Here is a 21,664-nt window from a genome sequence, read left to right as displayed (position 1 = left end):
CTTTGCTTTTGTCTCCGTGAATCCTCCGGTCCAATGCTAGCCCCTCGCTCTCCCGTCAGCTCATCCCGTATCATCCGTCTTCAGGCCGACATTTATTTCATCCTTCCAATATCCTCGTCGCCAATATGTCGTATCTTCAGTAATAGAGGAACTGAATCACGCACTATAACTGTAATAACACTTTATTGTCGTCCAAGCTTACAGAGTCTACATGTGACAGGAATACTTTCTCATCAAAACCCCCCGTCTTACTCTACCCCCAGGACCCCACATGATCCGGAAGGTCCCCTGCACCTCTTGTGGTGTGGAGAGGAACTGCTGTTAACTATAACCTAATTCTCAGGATACCACAGCACCCCAGACCATCACTGACTGTGGGTACTTGACACTGGACCTCAGGCATTTTGGCATTTCCTTCTCCCCAGTCTTCCTCCAGACTCTGGCACCTTGATTTCCGAATGACATGCAAAATTTGCTTTCATCCGAAAAAAGTACTTTGGACCACTGAGCAACAGTCCAGTGCTGCTTCTCTGTAGCCCAGGTCAGGCGCTTCTGCCGCTGTTTCTGGTTCAAAAGTGGCTTGACCTGGGGAATGTGGCACCTGTAGCCCATTTCCTGCACACTCCTGTGCACGGTGGCTCTGGATGTTTCTACTCCAGACTCAGTCCACTGCTTCCGCAGGTCCCCCAAGGTCTGGAATCGGTCCTTCTCCACAATCTTCCTCAGGGTCCGGTCACCTCTTCTCGTTGTGCAGCGTTTTTTGCCACACTTTTTCCTTCCCACAGACTTCCCACCGAGGTGCCTTGATACAGCACTCTGGGAACAGTCTATTTGTTCAGAAATTTCTTTCTGTGTCTTACCCTCTTGCTTGATGGTGTCAATGATGGCCTTCTGGACAGCAGTCAGGTCGGCAGTCTTACCCATGATTGCGGTTTTGAGTAATGAAACAGGCTGGGAGTTTTTAAAAGCCTCAGGAATCTTTTGCAGGTGTTTAGAGTTAATTAGTTGATTCAGATGATTAGGTTAAAAGCTTGTTTAGAGACCCTTTTCATGATATGTTAATTTTTTGAGATAGGAATTTCATGAGCTGTATGCCAAAATCATCAGTATTAACACAATAAAAGACCTGAAATATTTCAGTTGGTGTGCAATGAATCTAAAATATCTGAAAGTTAAATTTTTATCATTACATTATGGAAAATAAAGAACTTTATCACAATATGCTCATTTTTTGAGAAGGACCTGTAGGTGCTACTGAAGTGGAGATTTGGGACTTGGAGTATAAGAGAAAAGTCATTTTGAGAAAACGGGATTTTAAAGACTTAGCATCAGCCAATGAGTTTGCGCATTTAGAGTAAAATCCCCCCTTTTACTTTCACAATTGGTTGCTGATAAAAAGGAAATGAGATAGAACGAGGACTTTTTTGGTTCCCTTTCCCTAGGTCTATGTTGATTGGTTCAACTTATAAGTCACGCCCACTGCCAACACGGAACTTGCAGCACGCTGTCTTAAGAACTTCAGACAAACATAACGCATTCAACGCATTGTGTAAGTTTGTCTTTATTTTTTGATCGGTTCTGGATAATTATTTGCCTAATTATTTGTCTTACTGCATGTCATTTACACCTTTTGTCTTTATAGATCCCCCAGTTATTGTCTCATTGTCCATCAGTCCGTCTGGTGTAATAGTGGAGGGAGATTCAGTGACTCTGAACTGCATCAGTGACTCAAACCCTCCTGCAGAAATCAGCTGGTTTAAAGGAGGAACGATTGTAGGATCTGGAAGAATCTACAGCATCTCAAAGATCAGCTCTGATCAGAGGTGTCAAGTAACGAAGTACAAATACTTTGTTACCTTACTTAAGTATAAATTTTGGGTATTTATACTTTACTGGAGTAATTATTTTTCAGCCGACTCTTTACTTCTACTCCTTATATTTTCACGCAATTATGTGTACTTTCTACTCCTTACTTTTTAAAAATAGCCTCGTTACTCCTATTTAATTTCGGCTTGTTGTCATTCCGGCTTGTCATCATTCAAAAAAAAGACCAATAACACACACGGATAATAGATCTGAGTCCCGCCTCCTGAACACACATAGCTAAACTGATTGGCTTTGTGTTTTCTTTCTAACTTGTGTAGGGTCTGGACCAATCAGACACACACTAATTATTCATATTCACTATATTTAATGAATATAAAGGTCTATGAAACTCTCCCCCAAAACTAACCTCACAAATGAAGTTACTTTGTCAGCCGGGGGTGTCCGGTTACAGAACACTTTAAGACTGATAACAGACTTTACGACCTCAAAGGAATATGGCCACATGCGCCACATGCTTAAGAGAGAGAGACCATCTTTAATTAAATAAACTTTGCGGTGTTACTCTGATCTATGAAGGAACATGCCTCACAGAAACTGTGATGATTTACTGTCTCGTGTACTATTAGGTATAACAACATGGTATGTTTGATTGGGGTGTATGTGGTTGAACAACCACCCAACGGTCAATATAACCTCACCTGTATCATTCTTCCTAGCAAATTAATCCTCATTTAATGACACACACTTTGATGTACATCACCTTCTCTTAGAATGCAATGTGAATTTGTTATGTCTATTTGAGCTTGAATGAACAGTCTAAGCATGCTGGGGACGAAGACCATAAATCAACTAAGAGCCGCTTCCCCTCTCGGACATGTCACCTTACTCATAGGTCCATTCAAACCTTAGGGGTTGGTTCTTTTCTCAGGGTATATCAGAGGCAGGCAACAGGGACCGCCCTCTCTTAGTTCTTTCATCCAGCCGCAACACTGTTCTGGTGATACTGGGGAGCCCCCCTCCCCCTCCCCGGGGGCCCCAGGGCCCAGCAGGCCTCGATTCCAACCAAATATGGGCTCAGGCAGGAGAGAGATGACTCTCTCACAAAGAACCAAGGACAATCTCAAGAGTTTTGGAACAAAGACTCCAACCAACAACGACTCCAATCACCCATCCTTCCGACTTCCTCACTTCTCCTGGGTGCTCGGCGTGGCCTCAACAGAGTCCCAGGCCTTGCCCAAACCAGCCATGCGGTCCTGGAGAAAGAGAACGCTCAACCAACTTCCACTTGACACTGCCGGAACCATCAACGACTTCAATTTTCAACAACTTCAAGAATTGTTCCCATTACAAATGCAAGTATTCAATTCAATGAAATGTGAAAATGAAATTCTGATGGTTCTTCTCATAGACCCTCTTCCGGTTTCCAATTTCATCCTATCACTAACCTATTTATGTATTCATGTGTGTATGTTGTTTAGTTTATTTATATTCATATAAATATCTATATTTAGTTAATAAAACTTGTACATAATATGTATTTGGTTCTGTTTTGCTTGCAATACAAGTCACTTTACGATCACGGTTTTTGCTACTGGCTCAAAGTACAAGTACAGGCGAAGAAATAATTATTCTTCGGTGGCCATGGAAGATACCCTTTTCTTAGAATAAATTAATAATCAAAAGAGTTCGTTGGAAGAACTGATTAATTGATTGTAATATTAATTCAGCCACATCAAGTTAATCCAATTAACTGACCCAAATATTTATAATTAATAATAACAAGATATTATTGATTATTAATATTTCCAAAAAGCTGAGTTCCTTACATAATGGTGGAGAATTTTAAGGCATCGTATTAAACATTGTATGCAAGCAGACAGTAATCAATCATATGTTGTCCCATAAGTTTTATTAACATCTCATACATGCACGTACAAGTTTCTGAGTAAATCAGCAAAACTATAGCTTGAATATGCCTTCCTACGAATGGCAGAAAGTTCACAAATGCTATAATGCATATTTAAATCGTACGATAAGAAACTCCTGATATTAGCGAAGAAAGCCTAATTTCAGATATAAATCGAGCATAAGCCTTCTCTGACGAAGAAATCTCAGATTAGCCGCGCGCATAAATGGTACCAGAACTAATTAACCTGATATGGACGAAGAAATCTCCATTTTCAGCATTTTTGAATGTGATCTGAGCGATGTTCCTCAATCACCGATTAAGGCCTTATTATGCGTTACGTCATTGTATTCATATTAAACCGCTGAAGCGCTCATATGAAACAATCGCGTCGAATTAGTGGTATAAATTCTAGCTTAGCTAACTAGTAATTTGCCATTGTCTGTGAAAGAACGGTGCTGTTTTGATTTGTTAAAAAGAGTCACTCACACGCAACGTCGTGTCTAAGCGAGAGACTCAGTGCAAACTGTCAGCACAGCTCGATCGCTGCTCCGAACGATCTGTGTTGTTGGTTGGCATTGCGTCCGGAGCGCGAGCAGGCGTTCCTATCTAGTTTTTCTGACAACAGCACCAATCTCACAGACCCTCGTGTAAACAAGCGACGGTTGTAGCCAATAGCTCCCTCAATCCTAACTTACACGCATGACTTACAAGTAAAACCCTCTACCTCGAGTGATAGTTTTAGCACCGCCTAAAAACTTAGACACGTTAGAGCGTAAAGTGTAACCTTAAACCAAAGACTATAGATTTTGTGTGATTTGAACTGAGTGATTTGAACACGAGTAATGAGAGTCAAAGCTCTTCGAGGCTTTGAATCAAAGGAGTCAACTGAGTCACAAATGACTCTTTGTTTGAAGCGCCCTCGCTGGCGACCCCTGCTGGTCAAAACAGTGGAAGTGTAGCGGAAACTCAAATCAACGGAACACCTTTTACAAACCAATCGCAAAGGTTTTATCAAAAGGTGTAATCAGGTAATGGCAATCCGCGAGCTACCTAATATCGTTTAATATGAGGTGTCTTTCAAGGCATAATATCTTAGTAAACCGTAGGGCTCGTTTTATGAAAGCTTGACTTGAAAGTCAATCAGACCCTTTATCAAATGCGTCATTAAATGTGTACGAATCTATAAAGTGATACGAGATCACATAGAGACCAGATACACAATGGTTCACGAACCGTTGAAATTTAAAACAATTTCGAAACAGCTGTGACGCGTAACGAAGCCCAGTTTAATAAAATCACGTGACCTTAGCAGTGATACACTCCGAATGATTTGAGACGAATGATTCACCCTGGTGTCAGAGCTTCACAAAGCACGTCTCATAAGAGGGTTAAACCACCCTCTTCTCTCTCTCTTTCTCTCTCTCGACCCCTTCCTCTTGGTTTCACTTTCAGATTGAAACCCAGATACTTTGGGTTTTTATTTGTGTTTCTTTTATTTTTACTTAAATCTACCCCTATTTTATTTTGTGTATTTACACCTGTTGAGCCTGGATAGTCCTATTCAGTTAAATTGAATTTAATTAAATTGGGAATTTAATTAAATCAATTTGCTTAGTCAAGTTCCCCTCTAGTTACCAGAGCTATGAGAACAAACAATGTTTACATACATTTTTTTATTTTTTTTTTTATTTTATTTCAATTTAGTTATTTACGTTTGTTTCAGCCTGAATTCTTATATTCAGCTAAAGAAAAAAAGAAGGGCTTAACTAAATTTGAAATTTAATTAAATTACTTGATACGCTTCCCTTTCCTTTTAGTTTTCTTAGAGCTATAAGGACGTTCTAACTTTACCTTTACCTTATTTTAGATCACTAGTCACTATCCTCATCTTCTCTCTCTCTATAGGATTACAATATCTAGCGACTGTTGTTTCCATAGCGAGTTACACAGGTCATTAATATCCTACTTCCTGTCTGTGTTTTACCCATCCTCACTCCTTAGCACCAAGCTAAGTACATGAAGTACGGCTAAACACAAACGCACAGTAGGCCCCAGACAGAACTGGAAACACTTCCCATTGTTTCTTCTTCTTCTTTTGGACCTTGAGATGTCTGATGTGTCCCTGCTAGCTTAGTCTAACAGCAGCATAACCCATAAGTGACTCCTGTTTACCTATGTCTCCTAGCTAAACCTAAATAGGTAAAACACTCCTTTCTTCCTCTTCTTTTCTGGTTTCATCCCATTGTTTTATTTTGGTTTTGCTCTATCTGTTACTCTCGTAGCACAACATGTGAGAAGGACCATCAGCATTTTTGAGTAATAGGTTATGACATGTAAGAGCCCAGTCATCAGTCGATGCTGCTTAAAGCACGTCAACTAAGATACTCAAAACCTTTTTTTTTTTTGTTGTGTGTGCTCACCAACACTAAATTTTAGCTGCTCCACATAGCCATTCTCCCACACAGATAGCTCACCACCTCTGTAGAAACTTGCATTTGCCTTTGCCATTTCTCTCTCGTGTTCCCACAAGTGTTCCAGTAGGCCTCAGACACCCAGCCCTGCCACCAGGACCACCTGAAGACCCGGCAGAGCAGTGTCATGGACATCCTTCAGCCTGAAGCAGGCAACGACCTGCCACGGCAGAGGAAGGAACAGTTAGGCAACAATGAAAGCAGACGTCTGACACCCAGCCTGAGCCACCAAGAGCTGACCAGCATTATCTTCTCCTTGGCCATGCTCCCGCAGGCCTCAAACAGGAGGTAAATGAACTAACGCTGCCAGCCACAGGACTCCACAGAGAACGAACCCTGCTCAACGGGAGAAGGCACAGGACAGATGCAAGGACCCTGACAGAGCAGAGCAACTGAAAGAGATCATCAGTTTTCAGGCGGACGACAGCTCTGAGCACCTGCAAACCGACGGGTAAAGAACTGTTTCACTCAAAGAACTTAAAGAAATGGTTGAACTCAAAGAGAGCTAAAGCCATCAATGTGCAGCGGAAGTCCGAACACTGACTTAGCGATGCTGTAACATTATTGACGCACTCCATGTGGTCCAAAGAGAGCTGCAACAGTCCAACCCACTGCAAATGGACCACACAAGAAAGATGGACCCTGCTGACCTTCACATTAGCAGCGTAAGCTTCCCCAGCCCTGCACAAAGGGGGGAGGAGCCAAAGCCCTCGGCTTAACACTTCACCAGACAGTGCCCTGAGAGCCCCTGCAGCTGCAGGATGAAAAGGTAAATCAGACAAACCCTGAAATGGCACATGAAGTGACACTCAACAATCTCAAGTGAAAGGTCAGAAACATCCCTGCCAATCTACGAGACATTGATTTTCACCTGCAGTCTCCAACCGGTATGGCACACCGAGACAGACTCCATCTGATCTGGACACATCCAGCCCAGCTGGGCCCTGCCCAAACACCAAGCAGGACAGACCTAGAAGGCCCTGTGCTACCACCACCAACTCCGAACGAGTTGTCTGTGGAACTTACAACGAACCTGTGACGGAGGAGGACACCAGCTTCAAGAAACTTTTCCTCCAAAACCAGTTAGTCACCATATTTTCACCTGCCCCCACGCAATGCCCACTCAACGATGTGTGACCTGATGCGGAAGGCCTCTAACACAGAAGGCCTCCCCAGAAAGGGTTCCTAAGACCCCATTGATCCTGAACTGCAAAACCAGAAGCCACACAGCATGAACACAATGCAAGACTCTGCTAAAAAGTCCCTGGTCAGCATAGGACATAAAACTTTTAAAGTAGATGAAAATGGGTGCTCAAAGAGCAGCAAGACTCTGCATTAGTAAAAATAGAATTTTACTGATATAAAGAAAATCTTGAATGGACGTGTAAGCCTCACCTGCCAACAGACTATGCACAACTCTTTTGAAACAAACATTTGCTACATGCTGGTTGAATTGGCACTGCTACATTAGTTTCCATGACAATGAAGGGTTACAGGAAACACTAGCTCCAAATAGGGCATACCTTGACGCCATAGTGTAGGAAAACCACCTGAGTTTTAAACTACTGTTAACCTACAGGCGTGCATTTGACCATTGCGGTCCAACTGGAACACAACATGCGATACGCATTTTGATCACTGGTTGCTGGCTTGTCTAAATGCAGATAAAACGATAGCGGGAATTGACATCTCTACTGTAAGTGAAAGAGTCTTAGATTTCCAACTGGTATCAGTAAGTTCAGCATTAAAGCGTAAGTCTGTTTGACAAAGGAATCTCATCTCAGGAATCTCATCTCAGCAGCTTGTAAACTGTAAACTTTACATATCTATCCTGCTTTGGTTAAAGAAATCCAAATTGCAGTATTGCTAAACCTGTTTCTGAAAAAGAAAGCTCAGGACAGTGTTATATATACGTTGACCTGGGTGATGCTCCCCTTTCTACAATGTAAAGGCCTTACAAATTATTGTTAGATTGATGTAATTCACCTAAATTTTTAGCTGCATCCACAAGCAGAGAGCTACCTAGCGATCAAAACTGTTCACTCGCTGAAAAGTCAGCATTCATGCATGAGAGGGACGTAACTATATAGGCTTAGACAAGCTTTGACTTACAGCAAATCTATTTCCTTACTTTGTAAACGAATAGAATAAGTTGTGTAAAGTAAAGAGAAGAGTTCCATGAGTAAAATTAGCAAATGCCAAAACACATTAGCATTTTACTGAATGTAACATCAAGTTCTTGAAAGACTTAAAGTATAGGCGCCCCCTTTTAACCCGTTTAAACATGCATAACTCAGTAAAATGTGTAGACATTCTTCAGGTACTGTTGAATTGTTCTGACATGCACTGGTTCCCATGACAACGACTTGTCACAGGAAGTGCTAACTCGTGACGTCATTTTGTAATCAAACCAGCCTAGGTGGCTAAGCTAACTTAACCTAGCGTCCATCCAGCTTAGGCTAAGCTAAGCTAACCTAGCATCCATCCAGCTTAGGCTAAGCTACATAATAACTTCTACAGTTAGCGGTTAGCATCATTTACTTGAAGCCTTAATTACAGCTTTTATGTATACAGCGCAAAGTATTCTAAAATACTTTCTTTAACCCCATTTAGGGTTTCTAATTTTTCTCTTTCCTTACTTTCAATTCTTCTCAGCTGAATTTCACCTTCACTAGTTTAGGCATAGTCCTTGCTGAGCGCTGTAGGCTAAATTTGCAGATGCCCTGGCAATTAAACCCAAGTTTAATTACATGCAAGCTGTGTAGCTAGAGAAGAATTATTATAGTTATGAGAATTTTCATCAGCATATTGACTAAACCTTTGGAGGGACACACACGGTGTGGTCTTAAACACGCAACAGCTGTGACCCACTAGGGAGTGTTGGTCCAGGCAAATCTAAAGGTTAGTCACTAGTGCTATTGATTATTCTCAATTTCAGATCATTACCGCTGTTTTGATTACTTACTTTATTTTTTATTTTATTCTTTTATTTCCACTTTGATAATAATAGCAGTCAGCTATTCCCTTGTCTATTCGGTCATCTATATGATTTAATTCCATTTCCTCTCTTGTTCGAATGTGGTTCTATTTCCCATTGGGCCCAGAAAGGAAACAGAGACACCTTTATTTGTGATTGTGTTTATTTTCAACAAGTGCACTCATTTTTGTGACCCTGCGACACAATTAATTTCAACAATTACTAGGGCATAACTATAGTCCTGAGGATTGATAATAAGCATAATTTGAATAGGAAAGCTGTCCCTTTTCCTCCTATCCTTCACTTCGTCAAGCCGCAGTGAACCACCATTTAAGTCCAGAGAAATAATTTAGTCATAAAAACCATCTTAAGTCATTTATTTCATCTCGGCTATGCCCTTTCCAGGAAATACTCTAGGAACCACACAAGTCTTAGCCTCCTAACATCCACAGCTAAGATGATAAAGATACAAGAGACACATCACTAGCTAGATACACATGAAACACCTAACTTTATGCTACATATCTAGCGAACCCATTAAACAGTGGTTCTGAACTTTTAGGGTCATGAATTAGTCTCTCACCACAAGTGTGCCAAAATGTCACAGAGCCTCTGCTTAACCTGACCCCAACCTTCCAGCTTACCAAAGACTATGACAAACCAATGGACACTATGAGAAACCACCTCTAACCCCTCCAACCACCCACGAACGCCGTCTGCACCCACCGACAACCGGTGCCCCAAACAACTGAAATCAACAAGCACACGCTGCGTGCACAGGACAACACTCTGTGTTATGCACCTGATGACATCGCTGCGCCAAAGCTTGTGGTGCCACAGTGCAAAAGGGGGGTTCATGCCAGTGTATGCCCATGACGCAGCATGTGCTGCACACCGCAGCACCAGAACACCGAAGCAATTGGCATACCGGCGTCCTCGAAGCGGAAAGACTGTCCTAGCCAACAAAGGACGACAGTCGCTGAGATCTTTCCTCCCTTTCTCTCTCCCTCTCCCCTTTGTCTGTTCCAGGATGCTGCTGTGGTTAGTCTTCCTGTGCCTCCAGCCAACCAGAGGACAGCCGCAGTCGGTCATCTCACCAGGTCCGGTATCAGGCAGCGTCCCGAAGGAACAACCGGGACTCCTTATCACCAACTGCAGGACCCACACCCAGAGAGTGTATGTTCGACTCCACTCCCTCGCCCACGCTGAGGCCAATGTCGAACACATGCTCAACCAACTTGAAAAAAAAATGTCACACAAGCAGAGCCAGATGGACACAACCGCCACTGCCGTCGGAACTCTGTTAACATTGGCATGTCCAGTGTCAACGCACTGAACCTAGGCACCGTGAGACAACGTGTGGCTGAAATTCAAACTGAAATCCCACAGCTAAAAGGGCAACTCACAACACAGAGTGCCTCCCTGCCGTCCATCGGCAAGACATCGAAGGGAACTGTGGTAATTCACAACACCCACAGCGTTCGGCTGAACCAGACAGTGAACTCCATGAAACAGCTGTTTACTGTCTTCCAGAATGACTTTACTCAAACTCAGCTGGTCTGCAGTCTCTGATCCAAGACACACGCTGCCCTGCTGAGGCCAAACCTGAATCAAAGCTGGAAACCTCATCCTTCTTCAAGAACCACAATTTCACCCTAACTCCAGAATGACAGGTGATACCCAGTCAAGGCACCTTCTGCCCCAACACCTGCTGCAGAGACCTGTACTGGGCTACTGTCCACATCAACCGCCGTGGAACGACCACCACTCCAGAAGACGCGAGCAACCAGAGGCCACCATGGCCTTCCAGCCTTCTATGACAAAGGTGTGTCTGATCTGTCGGCACTTTCAACTTCAATCATGGTTGTCCTTGAGGGGGACAACAACGGTCGAAAGGGGGGGATGTAGGGTCTGGACCAATCAGACACACACTAATTATTCATATTCACTATATTTAATGAATATAAAGGTCTATGAAACTCTCCCCCAAAACTAACCTCACAAATGAAGTTACTTTGTCAGCCGGGTGTCCGGTTACAGAACACTTTAAGACTGATAACAGACTTTACGACCTCAAAGGAATGTGGCCACATGCGCCACATGCTTAAGAGAGAGAGACCATCTTTAATTAAATAAACTTTGCGGTGTTACTCTGATCTATGAAGGAACATGCCTCACAGAAACTGTGATGATTTACTGTCTCGTGTACTATTAGGTATAACAACATGGTATGTTTGATTGGGGTGTATGTGGTTGAACAACCACCCAACGGTCAATATAACCTCACCTGTATCATGCTTCCTAGCAAATTAATCCTCATTTAATGACACACACTTTGATGTACATCACCTTCTCTTAGAATGCAATGTGAATTTGTTATGTCTATTTGAGCTTGAATGAACAGTCTAAGCATGCTGGGGACGAAGACCATAAATCAACTAAGAGCCGCTTCCCCTCTCGGACATGTCACCTTACTCATAGGTCCATTCAAAGCTTAGGGGTTGGTTCTTTTCTCAGGGTATATCAGAGGCAGGCAACAGTGACCGCCCTCTCTTAGTTCTTTCATCCAGCCGCAACACTGTTCTGGTGATACTGGGGAGCCCCCCTCCCCCTCCCCGGGGGCCCCAGGGCCCAGCAGGCCTCGATTCCAACCAAATATGGGCTCAGGCAGGAGAGAGATGACTCTCTCACAAAGAACCAAGGACAATCTCAAGAGTTTTGGAACAAAGACTCCAACCAACAACGACTCCAATCACCCATCCTTCCGACTTCCTCACTTCTCCTGGGTGCTCGGCGTGGCCTCAACAGAGTCCCAGGCCTTGCCCAAACCAGCCATGCGGTCCTGGAGAAAGAGAACGCTCAACCAACTTCCACTTGACACTGCCGGAACCATCAACGACTTCAATTTTCAACAACTTCAAGAATTGTTCCCATTACAAATGCAAGTATTCAATTCAATGAAATGTGAAAATGAAATTCTGATGGTTCTTCTCATAGACCCTCTTCCGGTTTCCAATTTCATCCTATCACTAACCTATTTATGTATTCATGTGTGTATGTTGATTAGTTTATTTATATTCATATAAATATCTATATTTAGTTAATAAAACTTGTACATAATATGTATTTGGTTCTGTTTTGCTTGCAATACAAGTCACTTTACGATCACGGTTTTTGCTACTGGCTCAAAGTACAAGTACAGGCGAAGAAATAATTATTCTTCGGTGGCCATGGAAGATACCCTTTTCTTAGAATAAATTAATAATCAAAAGAGTTCGTTGGAAGAACTGATTAATTGATTGTAATATTAATTCAGCCACATCAAGTTAATCCAATTAACTGACCCAAATATTTATAATTAATAATAACAAGATATTATTGATTATTAATATTTCCAAAAAGCTGAGTTCCTTACACTTGTGAGAGGCTGTTGTCACATTTGGTTGTGCGGAGCGGCAAAACTCCTCCAAAGGAAACCTAGAGATGCGGTAAGCGACGGAGAAATAAACAGTTTTCTGCTCAAGAATACGGGGCAAATCGTGTCAAATTTGGGGACAGATGTTTTTACAATAAACTGTATGACAATTCCGGGATAAGTGGCATTTCTACTAAAGTTTGCATTGTACTAAAATTGAAATTGAAATAAAACTGAAATTCATTTTCTATGGACATATAAACAGGTATTTACGTGGTGAGAGTGAAAAGGATTTAACCTTCTTGCACCCCTGAGGAACCTGATGACCAGGTCGTTACCGAGAGATTTCCCATCAACTGCATCGTGATGTGCAGCAATAGCGGCAACATACACTTTTAGAGTGGAGGGAGACAGCCTATGCTCCAAACCATCTTGCATGAAAGCCAGTGAGAACGAGCGAGAACTTACAAGCCCTGGGTGGGTGACGCAGAGTACCCCTCCAGGAAGCACTTTTAGGACCGACCTGCATCGCTAAAGCAGTAAGTAGTCAAAGGAGCTAAAGGAGTCAACGCAGCCACTCACTGTGATCCTCAAGTCACCCTGGCTATTCGCTGAAGTAGCCCTTTTCTGGACTGGGATCATTTATCTTTCAGTCTGGTCAGATTTGTCCGGGAGATTCAGTGACTCTGAAGTGCATCAGTGACTCAAACCCTCCTGCTCTGAACTTCAGCTGGTTTAAGGAGAATGAAACCTCAGCTGTTGGATCTGGACAGAGTTTCAGTGCACTACTGAGTGGACGCTTCTACTGTCAGGCTCACAATCAACATGGATCTCAGAGATCAGACGCTGTAACTGTCACAGGTGAAGCTTTTATTAACACACTCCTGTATCTTCACATCATTCATCAGTTTGGAGAGTTAATGATGATCTTCCTCTTTCAGTTCATCATGTTGCTGGTAGGAATGTGATTGTGATCACAGCGGCATCTGGAGGATTATTCTTCATCATTATCATATTATTATTATTATCATTTAAGTCTATCAATACAGAGTACATAAATATAATACTTTCAAACTAATTCAGAAAGATATTTGATTATTAATGGTATATGAACAATGAAATTACTTGTTTGTGTTTTTGACAGTCAGAAGAAGAGGATAAACAGAAGATCTGCTATAAATGAGGTGAGATAATCAAAGAAGAACTACAGAATAATGTCTTTGAAAGAATAAAATTTGATTTTTTGTAAATTCAGAGATGTTTTTTATTTATTTTTACAGCTGGTCCAATGTGAAATATTGATTTGAGCATAATTACGTTTTACTGTTTGAGTAAGAGACTGTAGAGTTACAACACTTTTGATACTTGTTTGACGCTTCTGTTCCGGAGTTGGCAAAGACTCTTCCTTTATTGTTACGGCAACAGTTTGTTATCAAGTCAGATTACACAATATGTTAGGAAATTTTCAGACTGCTCAAACATCTCATGACAAACAGACACTGAGACGTGAACGCACAGCATTTAAAATTTCTTGTTTTCTGCTGTAAATCCTTCTCCTTGTTTCCTATCGATACAGTTCACTTGTACTGGATCACTCCTTTTTTCTCAGATTTACTGAAGTTTTAATAAAATCACGCAGTGAAACTGCACGAGCCAATGGACGCTCGGCGCAGAGGAACGAACCTAGGGCATGAAAGCCAGAAGTTACGTTTGTCTAAGGTTCTGTATTCAACCCTGTTTAGCCATGGCACTCTTGGGCCCTTATTCAAGTGCCCTAGATCTGGGCCCTAGAATGACTGTCGTTACACAGTTCTAAACATAGCGGGATTGGACTGGGTTCCCTTTGCGTCTAGCGACGCAATACGATTGAACCGTATCGATAGGTAACTTACTCGGTTACAGGCGTAACCTTGGTTCCCTGAGATAACGGGGTAATGTGTCACCGGCCGTGTGATCATGCTGCACGACTTGCCGTATCTTCGCTTCAGTCGAATTAACCTGATCCCTATGGGCAGAATGCATGCTTATATAGAGGGCTGGCCCTGACCATTGGCTTGTTTAATTTCACTGCGTGATTTTATTAAAACTGCAGTAAATTGGAGAAAAAGAAGATTTCCCATTGTGTCTAGCGAATCAGTACTTGTTCCCGTTATCTCAGGGAACCGAGGCCACGTTAGTGACTGAGTACGTTTCCCTGTAGAACGATGATCCCAGTGCAAACACATATGCAGCTCTTGAGCTCGAAGTCCAGATCATCTGACCTCTACGACACACTCACAGTAAGAGAAATGTTGAAAACTACTTGTGCAAAACAGTTTGTTCATTCAAAAGTCAGATAATAATCAATGAGTCTTTCACACAGTCTGTCCATCCCAGACCTGCTGTTCACAAGTCGGGCTCTTTTGAATATGAGAATCTGTCTCTTCAGTAGCACTTCAAGTCTTCTCAAGAAGAAACTCTCCTCACTCTTACTCAACAGATACTAAACAGTCCTTACATTCAGTGTTTACAAGCTATACTATATGAGCAATCTCACCAACAGTAATCACATTTTTAAAATATGTGAGAAATATTATTTGTACCATTGTAGTGTTGGCTTTATTCATGTGTTTTTTAAAAATGTTTGCAGATCTTTGTAAATGTGTTTCCCTTCAAAATAACAATAAATAACAAGACGACACAGTAAGATGAAGCACAAGTTTAACTTTACTCAACTTTTGTTGCATCACTGGATATCACAACTACTAATGAAAATGAAGGACTTTCTGAGTAAACTCACCTTTAGAGTTTCCATTGTGCAGGGAAGTGATGTTTCTCATAGCTTTTGTAGAAAGTAATGGATTATGTTAATTAATAAATGAGTTTTCCACTGTGAGCTGTTGCTTTATTAAATGACTTAAAAGCACTAGTGTGAGTAAATCATGTTCGAATATATATAGTCGTTAATTAAAGGGTTTTATCTTTATTCCTTTTTAAATAGCACATTCAATTATAGAAAGGTACATGTTTTTTTTAGAGCATGTATCAAACTGGCTTATATTGTTTCAAACCACGTTTTGAAGTTCTGCTGCTTTGATGCTAGAGGGCGATGAGCAAACACCTGATCTGAAAATGGTGTGGGCTTTTACATGTCTGGTGTTTAAAAAAATGAAATGAACCAGTATACAGATGTTTCATAGATACTATAAGATATAAACAATAATTACAATTACACAAAAAACATAAATATTGTAGAGGTATGTACACAAGATTAATTTAAAACACATATAAAACACTGATATTAATCATGAAAGACTTCACTTTATTAAGTTCTATAGTCTGTAAAATATCCATCAGTGTATTGAAGGATTTTACAGATGTTATGAATACATTGAGTTGTATTATTCAGCTTGTTCCTGGGTCTTATCTTTGCATTATCACATGCATTTGACCAGCAGATGTCCTCAGAGAAACACTGAGGGCCAATTCCAATCCGAAGTGTGCATCCCTATTCCCTACTCACTCTGGAGGCCAGAGCCCTATAAGTGGGGAGTTTGGAGAGAGTCTGCCCTACAGAGTGGGTGTTTCTCAATACTCAAATTGATGCTTCTGTGACCCAGACACAGATCGAACTCAGCCATCTTGAAGGGAATCTCAGTTCTCTAATTGCACTGCGAGGAACGAGGAAGCTTCCTGAGGAGTCATGTGTGAGGATACATGCTTAAGTGCTACGCTGCGAGGAAATGAGGATGCACCAATAAGACATGAGACATCCTTGAGATATTCACAGTTCAACAACATCAGCAAAACTACAGATGTTTGAGTAACAGGTGTGTGACATCAGCACTCGTCTGTCCATCGCTCACGAGGGTCACATGATCACACTGTCAACAGAGAGATGCTGTGAAGTTTGACACGTTTTTTCTCACCTCTCTCGCTACAGAGGAAACTGCATTTTTGAGTTCTACATAAATAACCAGCGATAACAGTGAAGTAACACATGACCACTTCTAAAAAGCTTAAAATAACTTGTAGAAAAATGTAAAAAGAAAAATTGAAGACATTATAGCAACTGAGGTATTCTATTATATACTGATACGTTCTGGTACCAAATTGCTATTAATCAGTCAAGGTTTATCAAAATACACGATCAATCATTTTCTGGGTTCCTTATAGGATCAGATAAAAATACATGTACGTTTGAAAACATTTCATGAGCATCTCTACAGACTGGTGTAAAGTTTCTCTCAGTTGAACTTGTTGGCTTTAGTCTAATGTTGCATCAGTGAGGATGTCCTTTAGTCTTTGTTAAAACTCTGCTTCTGCTGTATGCTTGTGAATTGTTTAACACACATCTTAAACACACATTTTAAAATGTGCTTGTCGTTCAGAGTCTGCAAACCCCAATGCTGGTTTCATCCTGATCATTTGTAGTGCTGTCACTGGACATGTGTGTCGGTGAAACCGGTAAGAGCATGATTTTACAATACTTTGTAAAGATTGATTTTACAATCTATTTAACTCTCTTTTTCCTGAGTAGCCTAATAACAGTGATGATGTTCATTTGCTTTTTATAACCAAGACTTTAAACGTGTCTCTATACAGAAAGTGATGTTTTAAAATGAATCTAGCTTTAGAAATATTCACTGGTGTAAAAATGTGACAGCTAGCCCCAGTATATTTACAAGTCTGTATTAGTTGGTCTGATTTTTGGAGATAAAATCCCAGCAAACACAGAACGTTCCCCTAACGTTCCCGAATGGTCCCATGAGGTTATTTTTTTGGGAACCAAACAAGAACGTTATAGGAACGTTCCATGTAGGTTATTTTTAGGTTCCATTTTTATGACGTAAGGAAAACGTTCCGGGAACGTTCCCCTAACGTTAAGGGAAAGTTCTAGGAATGTTCTGGGAACCAAAAACTAACGTTCCCAGAACCTAAATTTGTTTGCTGGGATGATGTTGTTAATTAATGTGGTGGCCAAAAAAGCTTAGACCTGCTATCGAGTCACTCACCTCGCTGTCGGACATAGAAAAGAAGAGAGGAAAATATTCAGTATTTAACAGCAGTGGTGATGATGAGGTGAGCACCTGTGGTTTCTTATTCAGGTGTTGTGCTGAAATCTGACCCCCGCCAAAAAGTATTACCCCTCTAGCATTGGTAGGTTTAATGTAGGGACACACCAAACCGACGCCAAATAACTAGTGCTGACGAAAGCCGACTGTGTTGACGCCTGCGTCGGGGCAAAAAAAGCTGCACTTAAACACACAAGAGAACTAGAGCCGACTGTCCGCTTGAATTTGCATTTTGCGCTTGCATGTAACCATACACATACACTATATTGCCAAAATATTGTGAATCCCTGATTGGGATCACTGAAGATCCCATACTTGCGTGCTCTTTCCAACACCTGCTGGTGACTTTATTCCAATCCAACATCATTTACTTTCTCCCTGAAATGAAAGCGTAGGGTACAAGAGGGCTAAAGGCTCCTTTGATTTGATTTTCCTCCTAACCACTAGATGGCACAGAAACTTGCCACAGCACTTCCTACAACATCCACTTTTCAAAATGTACGTGGAAATACACTATATTACCAAAAGCATTGGGACACCCCTCCAAATCACTGAATTCACTGGTTCCGATCACTCCATGGCCACAGCACCGAGGCATGTAGACGCTTCGACAAACATTTGTGAAAGAATAGTTCGTTCTCAGGAGCCCAGTGAATTCAAGCGTGGTACTGTGATCGGTTGCCACATGTGCAATAAGTGTATTCGTGAACTTTCCTCACTACTAAATATTCCACGGCCAACTGTTCGCGACACGCGGGAACATTAGAGTTTAGCGTCATTGACGTCAAACCAAGAGCAGCGTCCAAAGGGGCCATTTTTAAATTGATCCAGGAGATTATAGTGATTATCGGCTTTAGTTTTGGTCTATCCGTAGCACAGTTATGTTTATGGTTTCAAAAAACTTGGATATTATTCACCAGTTCTATGCATTACAGTCACAGCGGAAAGAAAATAATGTTGAAATGTCATATGGAGGTGAGTACATTTAATATCTGGATTTTCTGAAGGCTTTAGGCTCCTAGTGGATGTGATACATTTATTGGACAGCCATACATTTGCATTGACTTTGAATGACTTGCACCAGTGTCTTGCTGCTTTAAATGCTTCATTATTTTAAGCTACACAAAGTAAACATCCAATGTGAGAAAACAATTGTCACATGTCAGTAGTGTTTGTTTCTTTTTAACAAGAAAAATATTCCTGTCATTATATACTGAGATGATTACAGCATTTTTTTAATATATTCATGTTTTATATACTATAGAAAAACTTAAGTCAGAATGAAGTGTGCTTCTCAGGTAGCAAGAGAGTTGGTACAGAGCTTTAAACACATTATTTTATTAATACAAATACATATAAATATAAATATTACAGGATGCAGATTAATTGAATCATAGGTAAATAATGTTTAAAATGTTGTAGTGATCTTTAATGAGCTGTAGTATTCAACATGACATCAGCTATAGATATTAAAATACATAAAAATGTATTTAAAATAGAACACATATCAAAGATTTTAGTGCAAATGTCATTCATACTGCAGCAGATAGTCAAGTATTTACATAACTTCAGTTAACATTATCGAATAGTAAAATGTTATAGTAAACAATGATGTAAACAGAAATGTCTGTAGTCAGTCCTGGTCTCATTTTCCTACATTCTTATAGAGGATCATGGAAACCACCATCGCTGCAATCTGTGAAGGAACAAATTAGGTGCAATATTGTATAAATAGTTTTTTCCCCCCACTTTACAGTATAACGAATCTGGATGAGTTGGTTACATGATTTGTTTTTATGATTTTCCTCTGTTGGTATTGTAAAACTACCAGTTCTTATGTTTTTTTTATTATTATTTTAGTTGTGAAGACTTTGTGGCAAATTACAGATGTTTACATAAACCTCAATATCTTGTCCAAAGATGGTCTGTGGAACAAAAACTGGTGAATGAAAAATACATTATAATGTATTGATTAATCAGGATCACGACCATTGGTGTTAATGCACACAGAATTATCTCACTAAAGCTTTGCCAATCCAGACCATCAATTCTATTGTATCACTTACTGATATTGGTCATAATGATGTTTGACGTTTGTCTTTCGGTGCAAACGGCATATTAGTCTAAACAAAAGATCTCGCATGTGTGTAAGCTGAAGTAAATACCTCTAAAGCAGCGATTCCCAGAGCCACACCAGCCAGCAGAACTGCGTTATCCTTGATCATCTGCTCTAATGCCTTGAAACAGCCTCTGACAGACTACAAAAATCGTAAAACACACACATCAATGCAATGCAAGACAATTCGTTTTTCAATAGTTGATGGAGATACTGTGTTAATGTTTTTCTCTTTTCAAAAGTTTTAGTAGGTTTTTTTGCACATCATTGGCATCTTTATGCTCATGCAACATTTCTTCTTTTACCGTACCACAGCTTTGTTTCACTTTGCTGTCCTTAATACACAATTACATGGTTGGTTGCATTTTATTATACACATTTATTGTTTGCAACCCACAGAGCCAAACCAACGCGTCTTTCATGCAAAAAGTATATTGCCATCTTGCTCATTAACTGCATGAGTGAGTGACAAATGAATAGTGTGCATTGAGGCTATACATGCATTACATTCATTTGATACATTTCTGCTTTGATAGTAAGTTTAGCACAAAGCGTTCTGTAACATACTTCTCTTCCTGCTGCAATTTCATTACAGATTGTATTGTTTGTGCAACACGTGACAGGATATAATGATGTGTCAGATACGAACGGAGAGCCCGTGAAGTCAGTGTAGTTGTTATATCCGCAGCATTTCAGCTAGAAAAAACACATGCGCACGTTTGCATTATTTGGGATTGTAATGTCAGAAAAGAGCCAGAAATGGCAGCTAGAATCATCATTAAACACATGATGGCTGGTGTCGTACCTCATTCATAGTGCTATTCCAGACTGAAGTAAAACCTTCATCCTCTCCATACTTCTCCTCAATGCTTATAGCAACTTTCTGTCCAATTTCATTCAGAAATTTCTCAACCTGGAATGAAGTTAAAATCACATTCAGCCTCTGAATTCACAGTCCCGTTCCATAATACTTATAAAGACAGATTCATTTAAACCATATCATTATGGAATCATAAAGAGACCATATGATGAGATGTATGTGGGTGTTAAATATATTTTTGTACAGACTTAATAAGCCATTGTGGTTCTTGATGTGTTGTATTTTGCATTGCCAATATGAGCTTGGTCATGGAAAATGTATTATTCAAATTAATTTAAATATGCATTGGTCAGAAGGTCTGTGAAGCCTGCTAGCAGTGGTCAAAAATAAATAAATAAACAAGATAATGTTTTACAAGAAAATACTATTTCAGTCTTTCTACTTCAAAATATCATGTTTAATTCAATGTGTTACTTTCTATTTCTGTATCTTTCTTTACGTAACACTTTACAATAAGGTTCATTATTTAACATTAGTTAACTACCTTATAGTTAACATGAACTAAGAATGAACATAACTTATTCAGGATTTATTTTTCTTAGTTAATATTAATTTCAACATTTACTAATACATTATTGAAATCGAAGGTTGCATTCGTAAACATTAGTTAATACACTAACATGAACAAACAATGAACAGCTGTATTTTTATTCCCTAATATTAACAAAGATTAATAAATACTGTAACAAATCTATTGCTCATTGTTAGTGCATGTTAATTAATACATTAACTAATGTTAACTAATGAGCCTTATTGTAAAGTGTTACAATTACTTGTGAAATTTGCTAGCAATTTTGAAAATTGTAAGTCCTTCACCAGATTGTTTCAGTGTATGTGTGCTCTTGTATGTTGTATCTTGTATGCTCTTGTATGCTCTTGTACTGTTTCAGTGTATGTGTGCTCTTGTCAGCTCTCACCAAAGGCTCGAAGACGATGAGCACGACCCCCGCCGCCACCTCCACGAGGAAGATGATGAGCACGATGATGAAGAACTAGGGAGACAGGCCAGAAATTT

The 21,664-nt window shown here is 40.4% G+C and overlaps 2 protein-coding genes and 1 long non-coding RNA gene across 3 annotated transcripts in view; 1 reads left to right on the top strand and 2 right to left on the bottom strand.

Annotated features, from left to right (window-relative positions):
* LOC143710510 (B-cell receptor CD22-like) overlaps positions 1 to 21,664 on the bottom strand; it is a 773,497-nt gene that overhangs the window by 306,966 nt on the left and 444,867 nt on the right. The gene's annotated exons all lie outside the window — the stretch shown is intronic.
* LOC143710469 (uncharacterized) lies at positions 13,694 to 15,287 on the top strand. The gene is made up of 3 exons (XR_013194562.1): positions 13,694 to 13,783; positions 14,800 to 14,878; positions 14,962 to 15,287. It is a non-coding gene; the product is annotated as an uncharacterized LOC143710469 (long non-coding RNA).
* The window catches only part of tspan34a (tetraspanin 34a), a 6,338-nt gene continuing 3,848 nt past the window's right edge, over positions 19,175 to 21,664 (bottom strand). The window contains exons 4-8 of the mRNA XM_077201418.1: positions 21,567 to 21,641; positions 20,575 to 20,682; positions 20,337 to 20,465; positions 19,819 to 19,911; positions 19,175 to 19,349 (exon numbers count right to left, since the gene is read on the bottom strand). Coding sequence (XP_077057533.1) covers positions 19,299 to 19,349; positions 19,819 to 19,911; positions 20,337 to 20,465; positions 20,575 to 20,682; positions 21,567 to 21,641 — 456 coding nt within the window. The 3' untranslated portion in view covers positions 19,175 to 19,298. The remainder of the gene's footprint in view (positions 19,350 to 19,818; positions 19,912 to 20,336; positions 20,466 to 20,574; positions 20,683 to 21,566; positions 21,642 to 21,664) is intronic.

This window comes from Siphateles boraxobius, unplaced genomic scaffold, assembly GCF_051911475.1.
Source record: "Siphateles boraxobius isolate OS27281-9 unplaced genomic scaffold, OSU_SipBor_1 47, whole genome shotgun sequence".
Taxonomy (NCBI): domain Eukaryota; kingdom Metazoa; phylum Chordata; class Actinopteri; order Cypriniformes; family Leuciscidae; genus Siphateles; species Siphateles boraxobius.
The sequence above is the reverse complement of the archived record's forward strand: the minus strand, read 5'-3'. Positions and strand labels throughout refer to the sequence as shown.